Source organism: Salmo salar, chromosome 06 (genome assembly GCF_965601325.2).
Source record: "Salmo salar chromosome 06, fSalSal1, whole genome shotgun sequence".
Taxonomy (NCBI): domain Eukaryota; kingdom Metazoa; phylum Chordata; class Actinopteri; order Salmoniformes; family Salmonidae; genus Salmo; species Salmo salar.
In genome coordinates this window covers 87,385,712-87,405,542 of record NC_138296.1, presented here as the reverse complement: position 1 = coordinate 87,405,542, position 19,831 = coordinate 87,385,712, and the positions used below count along the sequence as shown (strand labels likewise).

At 42.7% G+C, this 19,831-nt stretch overlaps 1 protein-coding gene across 1 annotated transcript in view; it reads left to right on the top strand.

Annotated features, from left to right (window-relative positions):
* LOC106608239 (neurexin-3b) overlaps positions 1 to 19,831 on the top strand; it is a 651,982-nt gene that overhangs the window by 491,407 nt on the left and 140,744 nt on the right. The window contains exon 18 of the mRNA XM_082977050.1: positions 9,434 to 9,615. Coding sequence (XP_082833176.1) covers positions 9,434 to 9,615 — 182 coding nt within the window. The remainder of the gene's footprint in view (positions 1 to 9,433; positions 9,616 to 19,831) is intronic.

Below are 19,831 nucleotides of genomic sequence, written 5' to 3'. Positions count from 1 at the left end.
TCTGGTCTCTCTCTCTGGTCTCTCTCTTCTCTCTCTCTTGTCTCTCTCTCTCTCTGGTCTCTCTCTGGTCTATCTCTGGTCTCTCTCTGGTCTCTCTCTCTGGTCTCTCTCTGGTCTCTTTCTCTGGTCTCTCTCTGGTCTCTCTCTCTGGTCTCTCTTCTCTCTCTCTCTGGTCGCTCTCTTCTCTTCTCTCTCTTCTCTCTCTCTGGTCTCTCTCTTCTCTCTCTCTGGTCTCTCTCTTCTCTCTCTCCTTGGTCTCTCTCTTCTCTCTCTCTGGTCTCTCTCTCTGGTCGCTCTCTCACACTGTCTCTTCTCTCTCTTCTCTCCCTCTCATCTCTCTCGCGCTCTCTCCTCTCTCTTTCTGGTCTCTCTCTTGCACCCTCTTCTCTCTCTCTCTAGTGGCACTCTTCTCTCTCTCTGTCTCTGGACTCTCTCTTTGGTCTCTCTCTTCTCTCTCTTCTTGGTCTATCTCTTCTCTCTCTCTCTGGTCTCTTTCTCTCTCTCTGCTCTCTCTCTCTGGTCTCTCTCTGGTCTCTCTCTCTGGTCTCTCTCTCTGGTCTCTCTCTTCTCTCTCTCTTGTCTCTCTCTCTCTGGTCTCTCTCTGGTCTCTCTCTCTGGTCTCTCTCTGGTCTCTCTCTGATTCAATTCAATGTAAGGGCTTTATTGGCATGGGAAACATATGTTTACATTGCCAAAGCAAGTGCAATAAATAATAAACAAAAGTGAAATAAACAATTCAAATTAACAGTAAAAATTACATATTTCAAATGTCATATTCTGTGCAATTAGTTAAAGTACAAAAGGGAAGATAAACATAAATATGGGTTGGAAAAAAAACAGATGTCCTCTCTCTCTCTCTCCTCTCTCTCTCTTCTCTCTCGCTCTCTCTCTCTCCCTCGCTCTCCCTCTCTTGCTCTCCCTATCTCCCTGCATGAAGTTTCTCTCTCTCTCTCTCTCTCTCTCTCTCTCTCTCTCTCTCTCTCTCTCTCTCTCTCTCTCTGTGTGTGTGAGTGGAGGCTTTTAGTTTAGTTAATTGTCTCTGTGTGAGTCCGTATTAGCGAGGTGGTCGTCTCAGACCTTGCAGACAAGTCATTAGTGCTCCGTTGCTGAGGCGTGGTAATGCAGTAGAGTTATCATCACCATTGAAGCATCCTCTCTGAGTCCCACTCAGTGTTGAGTTGTGCTGATTTTGTCTAATTCTCTCTGATCTTCAGGGTTCATGTGCTCTAAACTCCTGGAGGATCTTGTGTAAGCCAGCACCTCCGGGTTAAAGCACAGGAATAGTAGTCTATGAAGTTCACTATAAATACAGCCATCATACTATACAAAATAATTAGAGGTGAAGTCACCAGTATTATGCTAAAATATGGTAAACCATTAAAAATGCTAAATTGTAATCTAATGACTTTGGTAATGAAGTTGCTGAAATTCAGGTAAATTAGACTCACTGGGGCATGAACTGGCTTGGAGAGAGGGAGGAGAGAAGAAGAATGGAAAGGAGAGGAGAGGAGAGGAGAGGAGAGGAGAGGAGAGGAGAGGAGAGGAGAGGAGAGGAGAGGAGAGGCATTAAAACCTATGGAAGTAGAAACAAAGTAGATAGCGATACGTCATCAGATACGTCATCAGAGCACAACAGAACACTGTACTGTCTACACTCGGTTTGTTGTTTATATAAAAAATGTTTCATTAAATCTATTTTAATCAGAACTAAAGTTGTGTTGCTAAGGATTCCACAACGCCGTTAGCCTTTACGGCTGGGACTGCAAGTTTGTGTTCCATTTTTTTGTGTGGATTCTGCAAGTGCTAGCTGGCTGTACTACAGCCACCTGTCGTCGTCGTGGGAAAGACTCATTGTTATCTTTTCGTAAAACAACTGGTTGCAGTGAAGAGCCAACCTGGATTCTAAGGAGATCCTGAGGGAAATCGACGAGTACCAACAGCTTTATGCTATGGAGGAACAACATACTCCTTCATGGAAAGATCCAACTACCTCACAAAAGAACTTTAACCCGACAAAAAAAGAAAAACAGATTAATCTACAGACAAGGACAATTTATTTACCATTGAAGCAGAGGCTAGTGCTCTCGCTGGAATCCATGCAACACTGGAAAAGTTGTGTGAGGAGGTAGGAGGGCTGAGGGGGAGTATGGAGTTTAGCCAGAGTGAAATTCTCACGCTCCAAGGAGAAAACAAGGCTCTCACAGCCAAGGTAAAAATCCACAATTCCAACATTGATTCTCTACTCAGGGAAAACAGAGTGATGAAGGAGTCGCTACTAGACATACGAAGTCGTAGCATGTGTGAAAATCACATTTTGTTGAGGATTCCTGAGGACGCATCCAATAATCCAGAGTGCGTGGTCAGAGAATTCATGCAATCCACCTTGAAACTTCCTATAGATACTGTAAACAAGGTGGCTTTCCACCGAGTACACAGACTTGGAGCTCGGAGCAACAAGACCAATGGTCCCTGACCAATCATCGCAACATTTGAACACTACCAACAAAAGGAGCTGATCAAAATCAGGGGAAGAGAGCTTAAAGGGACCAAATTCAGTCTCAATTACCAATTTCCAAGGGAGATAAACGAACATCGTAAGAGACTGTATCCGGTACAAAGGCAACAAAGGGAGAAGGGTAAGCGTGCCTTTCTCATTGTGGACAAACTCGTTATAGATGGAAAGCTATTCCGAGACAGCTCCATAACACCTTGGCTGTACTAAATTCTACAGGGACTTCAGGTTACGTAAAAGAGAAAGTATGGGAACTGTAAAAATATCTGAACATTATGAAGTTGATATGAACACACATGTACTCAATTACATGCTCGCTTACACATACGGACTTATACATACACACACGCACCTGATCTCGCTCTCTTCTCTCACTCTCTCTTTCTCTCTTTTCTCTTCTCTTCTCTTCTCTCCCTCTCTCTATTGTCGAGAACTGTTTTCTAATTGATTGTGTTTATTGTTTGACTATCTTTTTAATGTATTTGTCTACAAGTTTATATATGTTTACAACAAGCAAGGGGAAGATATCAGAATAGGGGCATTGGGGAATAATAACATATTGTACGGAATACATGTGTACTGTAGTGAAGCCTTCTCTAGAGTAATGCAAAGTCTCTTTCATGATCATGTGAAACGTCAATTGCTATGGAAATGCTGGGATGTGTTTTTCAATGATGTTAAAGGTAATTATGATGCAACTATGACGGTGATACAATATGGATTACTATTATCATCATGAATATTAAGGCTATACTCACTACATGTTACACACATAGACACTCAACCATGCAAATTGGCGGAGTTATTATTTATTTGGACAGCACACATTATAGTCTTACTCTTATACAGATTTTGTACACACTCTCACTATATCACATCCAATGTCATACACATCAACCTACTCAGATTTACTACACACAAGATCTTGTCTCAATTTTCTAAGATCTGTGGCATTGGCTCACAGGCAAAAAGGCAAGGGAATAAAACAAATGTAGCTAGAACCTATTTCTTGAATTCTATAGAATAATGTTATATCATGGACAAAGGAACTCAAAAGGTGTCATGAAATTAATTAACAAACATTTCGATCTGAATGTGCAAGTAGAATGATTCGCAAGGAAACTCCTTTTGAATATGAAAGTGAACGAAAAAGAGATTTGGCTCATTAATCTATATGGTCCAAATTTTTACATTTACATTTTAGTCACGTAACAGATGCTCTTATACAGAGCGACTTACAGTAGTGAATGCATACATTTTCATACATTTCATACATTTCATTTCATGCATTTTTTTTTGTACAAATCAGGATGATCCATACTTCTTCGAAAACATTTATACCAATTTATAGAATTTACAGGCAAGAAATGATCAAATAATTATGGTAGGAGACTATAACACAGTGTTAAGTACCTCAATGGACCGTAAAGGTAATCACTCTACAAACTATCATCACTGTGCCTTTAAGGAAATCACAAATATTATGGACACATTAGAAATAGTGGATTTTTGGAGACTAAAAAACCCAGACCGAGTGAGATATACATGGAGGAGACTTAATCAAGTTAGTCGTCTTGACTACATTCTTGTCTCTTTCTCTCTTGCGTCAAAGGTTAAAAAAGCATTAATAGGAGACAGAATGCGATCGTATCATCATCTAATTGGCATTCACATAACTACTATAGATTTTCCACGTGGGAATATTGGACATTTTATCAAAGTTTACTGGAGGACAACTTCTTTTTAACTTAGACAAAATCATTTATAACAGCATTTTTCCAGTATAATATATGTTCAGCAAATCCCCTTATTGTTTGGGATACCTTTAAATGTACCTTCAGAGGTCATTCAATTCAATATTCATCAATAATAAAAAAGCTGTTTCTGGCTAAAGAGACAATACTAACAAGGGAAATCCATGAACTAATAGTACAGGTACAGTAGATAGCAATAAAAACGATACTACAGAGATACAAAATAAGTTAGAGGAAAAACAAAAAGAACTTCAGGAACTTATCCAAGAACGATCTAATGTAATCAATTACAAAAATAAAGCAAACTGAATGGAATATGGAGAAAAATGCACAAAATTTTTCCTGAATCTCCAATACAGGAACATTAACAAAAATAATTTGTAGAAACTCGTTCCTGAAGACGGAGTCATCTATGATTCTCCGAATTATATTTTAATAGAGAATGCTAATTATTTTAGGCAGATGTTCTCTTTAGGAGATCTGGAGAGACCGGGTCAGTCAATTACTGATATACTAATACTCTTAGTAAAAGTATTTATCTTCAACTCGCAATCTGTGGATTCTATTCGATTAGATAGATTAAAATTGTACGTTAAACATCACAGCATAGTTGAAAGATATGTGTTGCATACAAACCCTGAAGTGGGTGGCCAGCAGAGATAGATGGGATGGGCAGAGGGAAGCTGAGGGTTGGGATGTGGAATTGGAGACGTGTGGGAGTGGAGTTGCTGTGCGGGAGACAGATGGTCAAAGTTAAAGTTTAACAAAAATTGTCAAAATAAGACATAATTCAAAGTCTGTTTGATTGACACTGAGGGGCATTGTTTTTACAACTAATGCCGGTTTGCCTGAGGCTGATGCCGTGCAGATGTTTGTACACATGCATATACACACGCTCTCATTCAAATAAACACATACAAGAACACACACATACATGTAATAGTCTCAGACATGCACACAAACATATACAGTTGGCATTGCTGTTATGATTTCAGTTGTCCTTGATGGTCTTTGTTTTAATTTATTATATTTCAAAATTTTGTAAAAATTTTTATTACATTTTTAATTTTTGGGTTGTTTGCTGTTTTCTTCTGTCTTTTCCTTATTTCTCTTTAGTTCATTGTCTTGGTTGTTGGTGCACTGGGGCGTTCTTGGGGGTGGGGAATGGAATTCATTGTATTTTTAATTTACATTTTTTCTTCTTGGCGGGGGTATTGTGTTTCAGGTATTCAATGAAAAATATATATATATTTTTTAAGTAAATAACCTGTGTAAGCCATCCACAGAAAAATACTGAACCGTAGCGCGCACACTCATACACACACACTCACACACACACATATAGTACATATGCTCTCTCTCTCTCACACACACACACACACACACATATAGTACATACACGCTCACACACACACACACACACACACACACACACACACACACACACACACACACACACACACACACACACACACACACACACACACACATATATAGTACATACACTAACACACACACACATAGTACATACACTCTCACACACACACACACACACACACACACACACACACACACACACACACACACACACACACACACACACACACACACACACACACACACACATATTGTACATAAACGCACACTATAGCTACATTTTACTCCACGACTGATCTGAATTCAGCTGGCAAGAAGGGAGGGAGGGAGGGGACATTTCAGGTATGACAAAGCAAGGCCAGATCCAGCCTGACCTAGCTGAAGGCTTACAGCTGTGTCACTGTTTAACAGTATGAGCCAGAGCTTCCTGGGTTTTGGCCAGGAAGTAAAATGTGAACTATACCATTTTGAAGAATGCTCATTGTATACAATATGAAGTGCTGAAGATAAATATGTATATTATATGTAGGACTAAAAATCTTACATAAGTGTCCTGTCCACGTCTGTACATTATGCTGCCTCATGCTATAGAAACAGGACATAAGCGCCTTCCCTATGCACCGTTCTGGCTTGGACTTACAAAACATCTAATAGTGTCTAATCAAGTCCAATAGGTTCCAGTAGAGTGTGTTTATTACATGGTCTTATATCTGTGCCTGAAGGCAGGTTAGAGACAGTTACCTGGTGGCTTCGATCACATCTCTCTCTTTCTCTCTCTATTCTCTCCTTCCCTCTATTCTCTCTCTCCTATTCTCTCTCTTCCTCTCTTTCTCTCCCTCCTGTCTCTCTCTCTCTCTCTTTCCCTCCTCTCTCTCTCGCTTGCTCTTTCTCTTCCCTCTCTCTCTTTCCCTCCTCTCTCTCTCTCTCTCTCTCTCGCTTGCTCTTTCTCTTCCCTCTCTCTCTTTCTCTTCCCTCTCTCTCTCTCTCTCTCCCTCGCTTGCTCTTTCTCTTCCCTCTCTCTCTCTCTTCCCTCTCGTTCTACATCCGTATGTTCCTGAGTCTCTTGGGTCTTCAGTCTGCAGGACAAACCAGATTGTTTCTGGACACTCAGATAGACCAGATTGTTTCTGGCCACTCAGATAGACCAGATTGTTTCTGGCCACTCAGATAGACCAGATTGTTTCTAGACACTCAGATAGACCAGATTGTTTCTGGCCACTCAGATAGACCAGATTGTTTCTGGACACTCAGATAGACCATATTGTTTCTAGACACTCAGATAGACCAGATTGTTTCTGGCCACTCAGATAGACCAGATTGTTTCTGGCCACTCAGATAGAGCAGATTGTTTCTGACCACCCAGACAGATGTTGGAGGTTAAAGATTGAGAGCTGGATCAGTAATACACTGATGGAGAGATGGGGAAGAAGGCCACATTCTCTATTACACTAGCAATTGACCCCCTGCAAGTTTTATCTGCCATCGCCTTCAGTCTGCACTTATAGCACTGTGGTTCTTGTTACATACACACACCCACCCACATACGAACACACAAACACTCCCAGCCACACACACGTAGACACAGCCTGTCAGAGCCCCGAGTGGTTGTGAATAGCTCCGTCCAAACAGTAGCTCCAGCCTATTGATCTATCAGGCACTCAGCTAAAGGTCTCTTTGATCTCTTGATGATGTTTACAGTGAGTGAGCAGGCTGAGGATTTCTATAGATCCTGATGGTTTAATAGTGACGTCTTAAGCGGGCTGTTTTGTAGGTTTAAATACAATGCACCCTAACTTTGAAATTCTCTCTATATGTCTGTCTGTGTCTATCTCTGTCTGTGTGGCTCTCTCTCTGTCTGTGTCTCTCTCTGTCTGTGTCCATCTCTGTCTGTGTCCATCTCTGTCTATCTGTGTCTATCTCTGTCTGTCTGTGTCTATCTCTGTCTGTGTCTATCTCTGTCTATCTCTCTCTGTCTGTGTCAATCTCTGTCTATCTGTGTCTATCTCTGTCTATCTCTGTCTGTCTGTGCCAATCTCTGTCTATCTGTGTCTATCTCTGTCTGTGTCTATCTCTGTCTATCTCTCTCTGTCTGTGTGTCTCTCTCTGTCTGTCTGTGTCTTTCTATGTCTGTGTCCATCTCTGTCTGTCTGTGTCTATCTCTGTCTGTCTGTGTCTATCTCTGTCTGTGTGTCGCTCTCTGTCTGTCTGTGTCTCTCTGTCTGTCTGTCTGTGTCTATCTCTGTCTGTCTCTCTCTGTCTGTGTCTATCTCTGTCTGTGTCTCCCTTTGTCTGTGTCGCTCTCTCTCTACGTGTCTCTCTCTGTCTGTCTCTCTGTCTGCCAATGTCTCTCTCTGTATGTGTCTGTGTCTCTGTCTGTGTGTATGTGTCTCTCTCTCTCTAGTAGATCATGTATTTCAGGCTTTGTACCCTTTTCTCACTCTGCATATGTTCAATTAAACCAGAGGAAGGTTCTTCGATTTTTTTCCTACTACCAGCCTTTGTTCTTGGTTTGCAAGCTTATGTTTAATACATGAGGATTGGGAGACTTATTCGATTGTTGGCCTCTGCGCCTGTTATTCCCAGGCAGGGACTATTTTAAAGAGTTGCTTTAGGTCAGAAAATGCACCCTGGGATCTGTAGTCTCCCACCTCATGTGGTAGACTTTCTGAATACGATTAGAATTTAGAACATGGAGGACTTTGCCTTTACACCATTGACTATGTGATTTGGAGGATTTGGTTTTATGGCCTTTATCCCAAACAAGGTGAATCCGCTTTGGAGGACAAATGTGAAAATGTGACTGTACCATCCTTGGTGTCTGGGTTGGGGTCATTTCTGAATTGAGTTAGAAATTGGTCTTAAATTCCAATTCATTTCTTGAATTTGAATTGATTTTGAATTGGCCAAACCCCACAGATGTTAATTAATTGAAATTCAAATGGATAATGTATTCCATAAATCACATTTATTTTGACAGAATTTATGGTTACCAATACTATGTTGTTACATTCTTACATTTCATTTTTTTATTTTTTATTAAGTTTTAAATAATTACAGTGGTCTGAAAATATTGTTATATAATTGTGTAGGTTGTCTATAATAATTCCTAATTCACTTAGATGTTAAGTTAAAACACTCCAGAATTGAACGGAACAACTTAACATCTCATGACAAAAATACAGAGTTATCATCAACCTAATATTTTAAACAGTATATGTATTGAGGTATTGGTCAAAGGAATGAGACTCAAATGTTACGTCTCAGTTGAATTTATTTGAATTGGTTATAATTCAATTCTACTTCCTTTAATTCCATTTCAATTCAAATTCAGATTTCTGTGGCCAATTCCAATTTCAATTCATGTCATGGATTAACCCCAAGTAGTAGTGTTCTAGACCGATAAGCTTGTACCTCTCTTTTTCTCTTTCGGTCTCTCTCTCTCTCCGTCTCTCTCTCTCTCTCTCTCTTCCTTTCACCCCTCTCTCTCTCTCTCTCTCTCTCTCTCTCTCTCTCTCTCTCTCTCTCTCTCTCTCTCTCTCTCTCTCTCTCTCTCTCTCTCTCTCTCTCTCTCTCTCTCTCTCTCTCTCTCTCTCTCTCTCTCTCTCTCTCTCTCTCTCTCTCTCTCTCTCTCTCTCTCTCTCTCTCTCTCTCTCTCTCTCTCTCTCTCTCTCTCTCTCTCTCTCTCTCTCTCTCTCTCTCTCTCTCTCTCTCTCTCTCTTTCCATGAGGTGATGTTTTTCAACTTGGGCATTGATTTTGCTATCTACATCTCTCTCCCTGTCTCTCTGCAGCTGGTACCACGTATATCTTCGGTAAGGGCGGGGGTCTGATCACGTATACATGGCCTAACAACGAGAGGCCCAGCACGCGTACCGACCGTCTGGCTGTGGGCTTCAGCACCACCATCAAGGATGGAATCCTGGTTCGCATCGACAGCGCTCCACGACTAGGGGACTACATCATGCTACACATCGTAAGCTGTCTTTTAGACTACTACTGTGTGCCCTATAGCCTTTGCAAGTGCCATGCTCTACAAACTGAGCCACACGGGACTAACCCTTCAGTCTACACTGTGCTCCTATCTAACCCTCGACAGGGAGACCACATCCAGCACTACATTGTTACTTTTACTACTAAATTGACAGGTTTTCAGGGGCCTCAGTATATTTACAGTGACTCCTTACTGTAGTAGTTAAAGTCATTTTCCTTCTCCCTGGTTTTAAACTGTTATTTCAGTTACTGATACTTCTCCCTGGTTTTAAACTGTTATTTCAGTTACTGATACTTCTCCCTGGTTTTAAACTGTTATTTCAGTTACTGATACTTCTCCCTGGTTTTAAAATGTTATTTCAGTTACTGATACTTCTCCCTGGTTTTAAACTGTTATTTCAGTTACTGATACTTCTCCCTGGTTTTAAACTGTTATTTCAGTTACTGATACTTCTCCCTGGTTTTAAACTGTTATTTCAGTTACTGATACTTCTCCCTGGTTTTAAACTGTTATTTCAGTTACTGATACTTCTCCCTGGTTTTAAACTGTTATTTCAGTTACTGATACTTCTCTCTGGTTTTAAACTGTTATTTCAGTTACTGATACTTCTCTCTGGTTCTAAGCTAATATTTCAGTTATTGATACTTCTCCCTGGTTCTAAGCTAATATTTCATTTATTGATACTTCTCTCTGGTTCTAAGCTAATATTTCAGTTATTGATACTTCTCCCTGGTTCTAAGCTAATATTTCATTTATTGATACTTCTCCCTGGTTCTAAGCTAATATTTCATTTATTGATACTTCTCTCTGGTTCTAAGCTAATATTTAATGTATTGATACTTCTCCCTGGTTCTAAGCTGATAATTACGTTATTGATTGACTCCAGGACCAGAGTTAAACTGTTGTGATGTGTCTAAACAGTGACCCGCAATGAGAATGGTTGACGCAGATCGTACGTTTCTAACAGAGGCACATCTATAATACATATCACAGTACGTCCCTTGTCTTCTACATTTATCTGTCACACTATTCTCTCACAATGAAGTGAATCTTAATAACTCCCAGCCATAAATAGTTAATAAAACCATGTCTGTCTGACATGTGTGTCACTGCGTCATGGAAACCCTGTGTGAATCAGCTGTGCATCTCAACATTAATATCTCATGACGTCCTTATGCTGTTGTTGTTGTTGTTTACTTATTTACATAATAATCAGTAAAGATGGCCACCGACTATAGATTTACCAAAGTTCCTTGGAAAGGTGGCAGAGGAATGTGTTGATGTGGTGTGAAAGTAGTGATGTTGAGGAGAGAGGGAGAGCGGGATGAAGAGAGGATACTACTGAGCCAACAGATTGAGTGCCTGTCTATCCTTAAAGACTCCCCTCATCTCTGGAGTGAGCGTGTTGCAACGAGCTGTTGGATGTATACTGCTCCAACCTCGCCATCTGTTCACACAACATGAAGGCCATGCACCGATTTCAGCTGCTTTACAGTCTACAGGAATGTGTGTGTCTGAGAGAGAGAAGCAGGAGCGAGAGAGAGAGCGAGAGAGAGAGAGAGAGAGAGAGAGAGAGCGAGAGAGAGAGCGAGAGAGAGAGCGAGAGAGAAAGCGAGTGAGAGAGAGAGAGAGAGAGAGAGAGAGAGAGAGAGATAGAGAGAGAGAGAGAAGGCAGGAAAAGAAGAGGAGTGTGGTCAGAGATGAAAAGATGGAAAATGCCTCTCTTCACTTTATCTGGTTTGGTAAATGCAGAAACCTCGATAGGAAGGAAATCAAAGCATTTTTTTTATCAGAGCTGGCTGTCTTTCTCCAGCCAAGCTTCATCTCAGTTTTAAATTGCCTCCAAGTCGTTAGCAGCAAAGGTCTTCATTCCTGTCAGATCACAAATTAATTTATCATAAAATATAATTTTATTTTACAAATTAATGCCACAAATATTCATAGTATGCCCTCCATTTGAACACAGGCTAATAATTTTGCTGATAATTCCAATAGGTTTCTCTTGTAGATTTTAAGAGATGTACTGTATATATTTACATCCTGTATTGGTTGAATGGAAATGTCAGCAAATTGTTGTAGAATAGAATTGGTTCTCAATGACTTACGTAAAGGTTAGATAATAATGACCTTAGCTCATTGATAGCCCAAGACCTCCAAACACAGTGCCTTCAATAAAGCCATTATCCATCCATGATTCATTATAGATAATGATTCAAAATGGCAGCTGCTGCTCAACTAAATAGAAAAGAGTACAAGTATTACAGTATGTGTCTGTGCTTGTCTCTCTCTCTCTGTGTGTGTGTGTGTGTGTGTGTGTGTGTGTGTGTGTGTGTGTGTGCACAGTGACCGGACTAAAGTCTAACCAAAGGTCTTCCCCAATTATCCAGCCCCTCAGGGATCCTTTAGCCTTTAGGATAATAAGCTGATGTATGTTGTAGGATCAGCGACGGTGCAATAGCACACAGTAGGACGTTGAAGATTAGCTAGCTACCATTGCGAAGACATGGCCAAGAGGGCTCTGTGGGACTGCTCTTTGGAGCTGATAGGTTTATAATGACAAGGAAGAATGGAATTGGAAAAGGTACAGAGAACAGGCGTTATCTGGTTTTTAAGTCATTGGAGTCATGCAAACTATTAATCACATGTTTTGTTCTGTAATCCTCTAATCTTTAAAGCATCTATTTGTATTATGCCTTGATATTATACAAAACCTGTTGGTAAGGCTAGTTGGTACCATAGAAATAGGAAATAAATATCCAGTTGTGGTCATTCTAGTCATTCTATTTCTATGCTTCTGTACTAGTAACATCGGATGTAATGGTATATTTTTTGCTGGTCGTTTTGGGGCCTTGTAGCAGTAATAAAATATTATTTTAAAGAAAGTAAAGATTCAGAGGTCTAATTTTAATCACTCTCTCTCGCTCCGCCTCTCACTCCATCTTTCTCTCTCCATCTCTCACTCTGTCTCTCTCCCTCTCTCTATCCATCTCTCACTCTCTGTCTCTCTCCCTCTCTCTATCCATCTCTCTCTCTCTCTCTCGCTTTCTCCATCTCTGAACAGCTAGCTCAAGGCTTGTTTTGGTCGTGCTGAAATTATCACATTGTTTCTTATCCAGTTTGTCTAATAATCTAATAAAATGGACGATTTAAATGGCTGAGCTTTAGGACGCTCTGAATAATTCCCTCATTATAGACTAGAGAACCGTTAATACCCATTTTTCTCAAATTGGTATAGACCGTTTAAGGACTACTGCTTATGCAAAGCATAAAACAGAAAAGCACTGAGCATTTCCGTAGTTACAGAGGCTCCAGCCAAGAAGCTTACGTATTAACACTTTGTTAACAAAAGCTCAGAGTTTTATAACAGCACAGCAACATTTTAAACTTAACTGTTTAAAAAGTGATTAAACCTACCGCGAGGAATCACCGGTGAAGCGCTATAACTTGTAGCATGGTCACTGTGTGTTGTGGTGTGTTCTAGAAGATTGTATAAGCACTGTACTGTATGTCCCCTCTCCTCTTAAACCCATAATAAAGCTCCTTGCAGCCCGGGGACTGATGTGTTGGTAGTGACTCACACAGTATCACGCCAGGGAATGTAGATAGCTGCAGGTAAAGCTTACCCAGGACATGCCACACAGACAGAGAGGGAGAGAGAGAGTATACCTCGGCACGAAATCCTTTTGAGACGCTGTCTAAAAAAAGCTGGGTATTTCTGTGCACGTTGGTGTTCAGATGTCTCGGTGTTGTGATGAGGGACGTATCTTTTGGTGTATATAGTGTTGGATTCTGGGGTAAACTTTGAACATTTCTATACTAGAGACATGATAGATCAGAAGTAATACTATAGTATCTGAGGAGTTTTAGAGAATGGTTGTTACATCAGAAGTAATACTATAGTATGAGGGGTGATAGAGAATGGTTGTTACATCAGAAGTAATACTATAGTATCTGAGGAGTGATCGAGAATGGTTGTTACATCAGAAGTAATACTATAGTATCTGACGGGTGATAGAGAATGGTTGTTACATCAGAAGTAATACTATAGTATCTGAGGAGTGATAGAGAATGGTTGTTACATCAGAAGTAATACTATAGTATCTGAGGGGTGATAGAGAATGGTTGTTACATCAGAAGTAATACTATAGTATCTGAGGGGTGATAGAGAATGGTTGTTACATCAGAAGTAATACTATAGTATCTGAGGAGTGATAGAGAATGGTTGTTACATCAGAAGTAATACTATAGTATCTGAGGGGTGATAGAGAATGGTTGTTACATCAGAAGTAATACTATAGTATCTGAGGAGTGATAGAGAATGGTTGTTACATCAGAAGTTATCTGTAGGAGACAGATGGCTTTGGAATGTGCTGGGTGGACAGGAGGCAGTGACAGGATTGCTATAGGTGATACGGGTGGAGAGCTTTGGATTAGACATCAAGGGGGTTGATGTCAGGTGACCTAATGGAGAAGGAATGGTTTATTAACCCATCACTTCCTCTTCCTGGTGGACCATAACAGATGGAAGGACTGGAGAGAAGGAGGAGTGCCTAAATTGGAGTATATATAACTTGTGGTGGTGGAAACATGTGATGTCTGAATGCAGCTGTATCAACCCTTTGGGAAGAATTAAACTTGGTTAAGCTTCTCTAGTGTCCGTTGAGTTACTCTGAAAATAAGAAGCTAACAATAGTCAATAGATAGACCATGTTGGACAGCACAAGGGCAAATATTTTGTTTTACTTGTTTCTTTACTCTCCATTACCTATTTCTATCTGTTGTCTGCATGACCCAAACCCATAGGTCCCCCGTCACAACACACACTCCACCCATCTTCTCCTCTCATATCTTCCTCGCCTCTCCTGCTCTCCTTCCCTCAACTCTTCTCCTCCCTGACACCTCTAACACTTCAACACACACTCTCTCTACCTCCCTCCCATTCTCCCATTCTTCCTCCCTGTCTCTCTCCCTCCCTCCCATTCTCCCTCCCTCCCCGTCTCTCTCCCTCTCTCCCATTCTCCCGCCATCCCTGTCTCTCTCCCTCCCATTCTCCCTCCCTCCCTGTCTCTACCTCCCTCCTATTCTCTCTCCCTCCCTGTCTCTCTCCCTCCCTCCCATTCTCCCTCCTATTCTCCCTCCCTCCCTGTCTCTCTCCCTCCCTCCCATTCTCCCTCCCTGTCTCTCTCCCTCCCATTCTCCCTCCCTGTCTCTCTCCCTCCCTCCCTCCCATTCTCCCTCCCTGTCTCTCTCCCTCCCATTCTCCCTCCCTGTCTCTCTCCCTCCCTCCCTCCCATTCTCCCTCCCTGTCTCTCTCCCTCCCATTCTCCCTCCCTGTCTCTCTCCCTCCCTCCCTCCCATTCTCCCTCCCTGTCTCTCTCCCTCCCTCCCATTCTCCCTCCCTGTCTCTCTCCCTCCCTCCCTCCCATTCTCCCTCCCTGTCTCTCTCCCTCCCATTCTCCCTCCCTCCCTGTTTATTTCCCACGCTTCCAAGGAGCCTTCAGATCCAGCATACAGTACCAGGCAATCAGACAGGCTTTTTAATGCTGCAATCGCACAATGAATTCCATTACCCGCTTGAGCCTCCCCACTTTGATTCAGATGGAAAAAGTTGTAGGTAATTGAAAAGCCCATTCCAGACAAGAGAACATGCATCCTATTGTGTAGAAACGGCTAGCTAGAGCTCGTCTGAGAATACCATCACCTGCTAGTAGTTAATGCTGATTGCTTAGGTTCTGCTCACAACAGTGTTAGAACATGATGTTGAGGCCCTGGGTGACTAGGTTGGCTGGATTATTTGCAATGTTTTGGACCTTACTCTGACACCGCCTGGAATAGAGGTCCTGGATGCCAGGAAGCTTGGCCCCAGTGATGTACTGGGCCGTACGCACTACCCTTTGTAGTGCCTTGCGGTCAGAGCAGTTGCCATACCAGATGGTTATGCAACCAGTCAGGATGCTCTCGATGGTGCAGCTGTAGAGCTTTTTGAGGATCTGAAGACCCATGCCAAATCTAATCAGTCTCCTGAGGGGGAATAGACATTGTCGTGACATCTTCACGACTGTCTTGGTGTGTTTGGACCATGATAGTTTGTTGGTGATGTTTACACCAAGGAACTTGAAGCTCTCAACCAGCTCCACTACAGCCCCTTCAATGAGAATGGGGGAATGCTCAGTCCTCCTTTTTCTGTAGTCCACAATCATCTCCTTTGTCTTTTTCACATTGAGGGAGAGGTTGCTATCCTGGCACCACACTGCCAGGTTTCTGACCTCCTCCCTATAGGCTGTCTCATCGTTGTCGGTGATCAGGTTGTGTCTTCGGCAAACTTAATGATGGTGTTGGAGTCGTGCTTGGCCATGCAGTCATGGGTGAACAGGGAATACAGGAGGGGACTGAGCACCCACTCCTGAGGGGCCCCAGTGTTGAGGATCAGCGTGGCAGATGTGTTGTTACCTGCTCTTACCACCTGGGGGCGGCCCATCAGGAAGTCCAGGATCCAGTTGCAGAGGGAGGTGTTTAGTCCCAGGGTCCTTAGCTTAGTGATGAGCTTTGAGGGCACTATGGTGTTGAACACTGAGCTGTAGTCAATGAATAGCATTCTCACATAGGTGTTCCTTTTGTCCAGGTGGGAAAGGGCAATGTCGTGCAATAGAGATTGCATCATCTGTGGATCTGTTGGGGCGGTATGCAAATTGGAGTGGGTCTATGGTTTCTGGTATAATGGTGTTGATGTGAGCCATGACCAGCCTTTCAAAGCACTTCATGGCTACAGACGTGAGTGCTACGGGTCGGTAGTCATTTAGGCAGGTTGCCTTAATGTTCTGGGGCACAGGAACCATGGTGGTCTGCTTGAAACATGTTGGTATTACAGACTCGGACAGGGAGAGGTTGAAAATGTCAGGGACGACACTTGCCAGTTGGTCAGCGCATGCTCGGAGTACACGTCCTGGTAATCCGGCTGGCCCTGTGTCCTTGTGAATGTTGACCTGTTTAAAGGTCTTTCTCAAATCGGCTACGGAATGCGTGATCACACAGTCGTCTGGAACATCTGATGCTCTCATGCATGCTTCTGAGAGCATAGAAGTTATTTAGTTAATCTGGTAGGCTTGTGTCAATGGGCAGCTCGCGGCTGTACTTCCCTTTGTAGTCCGTAATAGTTTGCAAGCCCTGCCACATCTGATGAGCGTCGGAGCCGGTGTTGTACAATGTAGGGAATAGGAGGTCATTTTGGAACCGGCAGCGGTATCAGGAGGATAAGATGAGAGGCACACAGGGCCGGTTGACCTGGTGTGTGTGTGTGTGTGTGTGTGTGTGTGTGTGTGTGTGTGTGTGTGTGTGTGTGTGTGTGTGTGTGTGTGTGTGTGTGTGTGTGTGTGTGTGTGTGTGTGTGTGTGTGTGTTTAGGATGTATTGGTCTATATTGAGATCAACATTATTATTATTACTCATGAGCCTGATAACATCAGTCTCTGTAATATTACTCTTTCATATCCTTTTCTCTCCAAGGAAATATGGAGACAGATTGCAATATACTAACTTTAACTGTATAAAAGCCTGTGCAGCTGTTTCAGAAGACATCAGTGTATGATCCATGTTATACTGACTTGACATAGCCTTTGAGGTAGATAAGTGATGGCAGTCCATTTGTATTGAGGTGTGTGACTGATTGCAGTCCATTTGTATTGAGGTGTGTGACTGATTGCAGTCCATTTGTATTGATGTGTGTGAGTGATGGCAGTCCATTTGTATTAAGGTGTGTGAGTGATGGCAGTCCATTTGTGTTGAGGTGTGTGAATGATGGCAGTCCATTTGTATTGAGGTGTGTGACTGATTGCAGTCCATTTGTATTGAGGTGTGTGAGTGATGGCAGTCCATTTGTATTGAGGTGTGTGAGTGATGGCAGTCCATTTGTATTGAGGTGATTGAGTGATGACAGTCCATTTGTATTGAGGTAGATGAGTGATGACAGTCCATTTGTATTGAGGTAGATGAGTGATGACAGTCCATTTGTATGATCATCAGCTAAATATCACTCATATAGAATGAAACTAGGCCTTTGTCATGTGACTGAGTGTTAATATTGGCTGTGACAGCATTGCGACTCCGGAGTTGACATTGAGGATATTATGAAACTAGGACATGGGACTTGGGCACCGTGTTGATCAATAATTGAAGACGTTGTTCGGCAGCCAACCATCCTTTGCTCTATCCTCCTGAAACATTCCCACACACTCTCCAGCCGTGTTGTCTGACGCTATTGCTACAGAGACCTTATGCTCTTAGAGTCACACATACAAACACGTCGTTTACAAGTACGTGTCTCATACACAAACACAGTGGAACAGCGGTGCTGACACTCCAAACATGATCTGAGGTTTCCAAGGGGAGATGTGGCTTTCAGTCAAACAACCCCGACCCCAATGCACTCTGGGAATGGTAATATAGCATGCTGAGTCTGCCAACTTCTCCAGGAGAGCGAGAGAGCGAGAGAGAGAGAGAGAGAGGGAGAGAGAGAGAGAGAGAGAGAGAGGTAATTACGTTGTTTCCCCCTGGTTCTGGCCCCAGCCCTATGCAAGTCCCCTTGATGTACATGTTCATGGTCCAAGATGAAAACAGTTCAAAGAGAAACACAGTGTCTGTTTTTTTACTTTACTTTGCTCTTCGACAACATGGTGGACAGATGGTTGTGTTCCACAGCAGCTCTGTTGTAATGCATGACTTCCCATTTCCATTAGTAGGAGAGAGAGGGAGGGAGAGAGAGAGATAGGGAGAGAGTGAAGGAGGAAGAGGAAGTAGGGGGAGATTGAGTAAGAAGAGGGGGAGAAAGGGAGAGAAAGAGAAGAAGAAAGAGAGAGAAGGAAGGATGAATCAATCAATCAATCTAATGTATTTATAAAGCCCTTCTTACATCAACTGATGTCACAAGTGCTGTACAGAAACCCAGCCTAAAACCCCAAACAGCAAGCAATGCAGGTGTAGAAGCACGGTGGATAGGAAAAACTCCCTAGAAAGGCTAAAACCTAGGAAGAAACCTAGAGAAGAACCAGGCTATAAGGGGTGGCCAGTCCTCTTCTGGCTGTGCTGGGTGGAGATTATAACAGGACATGGCCAAGATGTTCAAATGTTCATAAATGACCAGCAGGGTCAGATAATAATAATCCCAGTGGTTGTAGAGGGTGCAACAAGTCAGCACCTCAGGGGTAAATGTCAGTTGGCTTTTCATAGCCGATCATTCAGAGTATCTCTACCGCTCCTGCTGTCTCTAAAGAGTTGAAAACAGCAGGTCTGGGACAGGTAGCACGTCCGGTGAACAGGGTTCCATAGCCGCAGGCACAACAGTTGAAACTGGAGCAGCAGCACGACCAATTGGACTGGGGACAGCAAGGAGTCATCAGGCCAGGTAGTCCTGAGGCATGGTCCTAGGGCTCAGGTCCTCCAAGAGAGAGAAAAAAAAGAGAGAGAGAGAATTAGAGAGACATGCTTAAATTCATACAGGACACCGGATAAGACAGGAGAAATACTCTACATATGACAGACTGACCCTAACCCCCAACACATAAACTATTGCAGCATAAATACTGGAGGCTGAGACAGGAGGGGTCGGGAGACACTGTAGCCCCGTCCAATGATACCACCGGACAGGGCTAAACAGGCAGGATATAACCCCACCCACCTGCCAAAGCACAGCACCCACACCACTAGAGGGATAACTTCTACCACTAACTTACTATCCTGAGACAGGGCTGAGTTTAGCCCACAAAGATCCCCCACAGCACGAACCCAAGGGGGGGCGCCAACCCGGACAGGAAGATCACGTCAGTGACTCAACCCACTCAAGTGGTGCACTCCTCCTAGGGACAGCATGGAAGAGCACCAGTAAGGCAGTGAATCAGCCCCTGTAATAGGGTTTGAGGCAGAGAATCCCAGTGGAGAGAGGGGAACCGGCCAGGCAGAGACAGTAAGGGCGGTTTGTTGCTCCAGTGCCTTTTCGTTCACCTTCACACTCCTGGGCCAGACTACAGTCGATCATAGGACTTACTGAAGAGATGAGTCTTCAATAAAGACTTAAAGGTCGAGACCGAGTCTGCGTCTCTCACAGGATGGAAATATATTAGTAAATTCAGGATCAGACTAGCCTCAGTGGATGTGTGTTGGTACCATAGATATGCCACTGAATTTCACATTTAACTGCTACTTTGTTA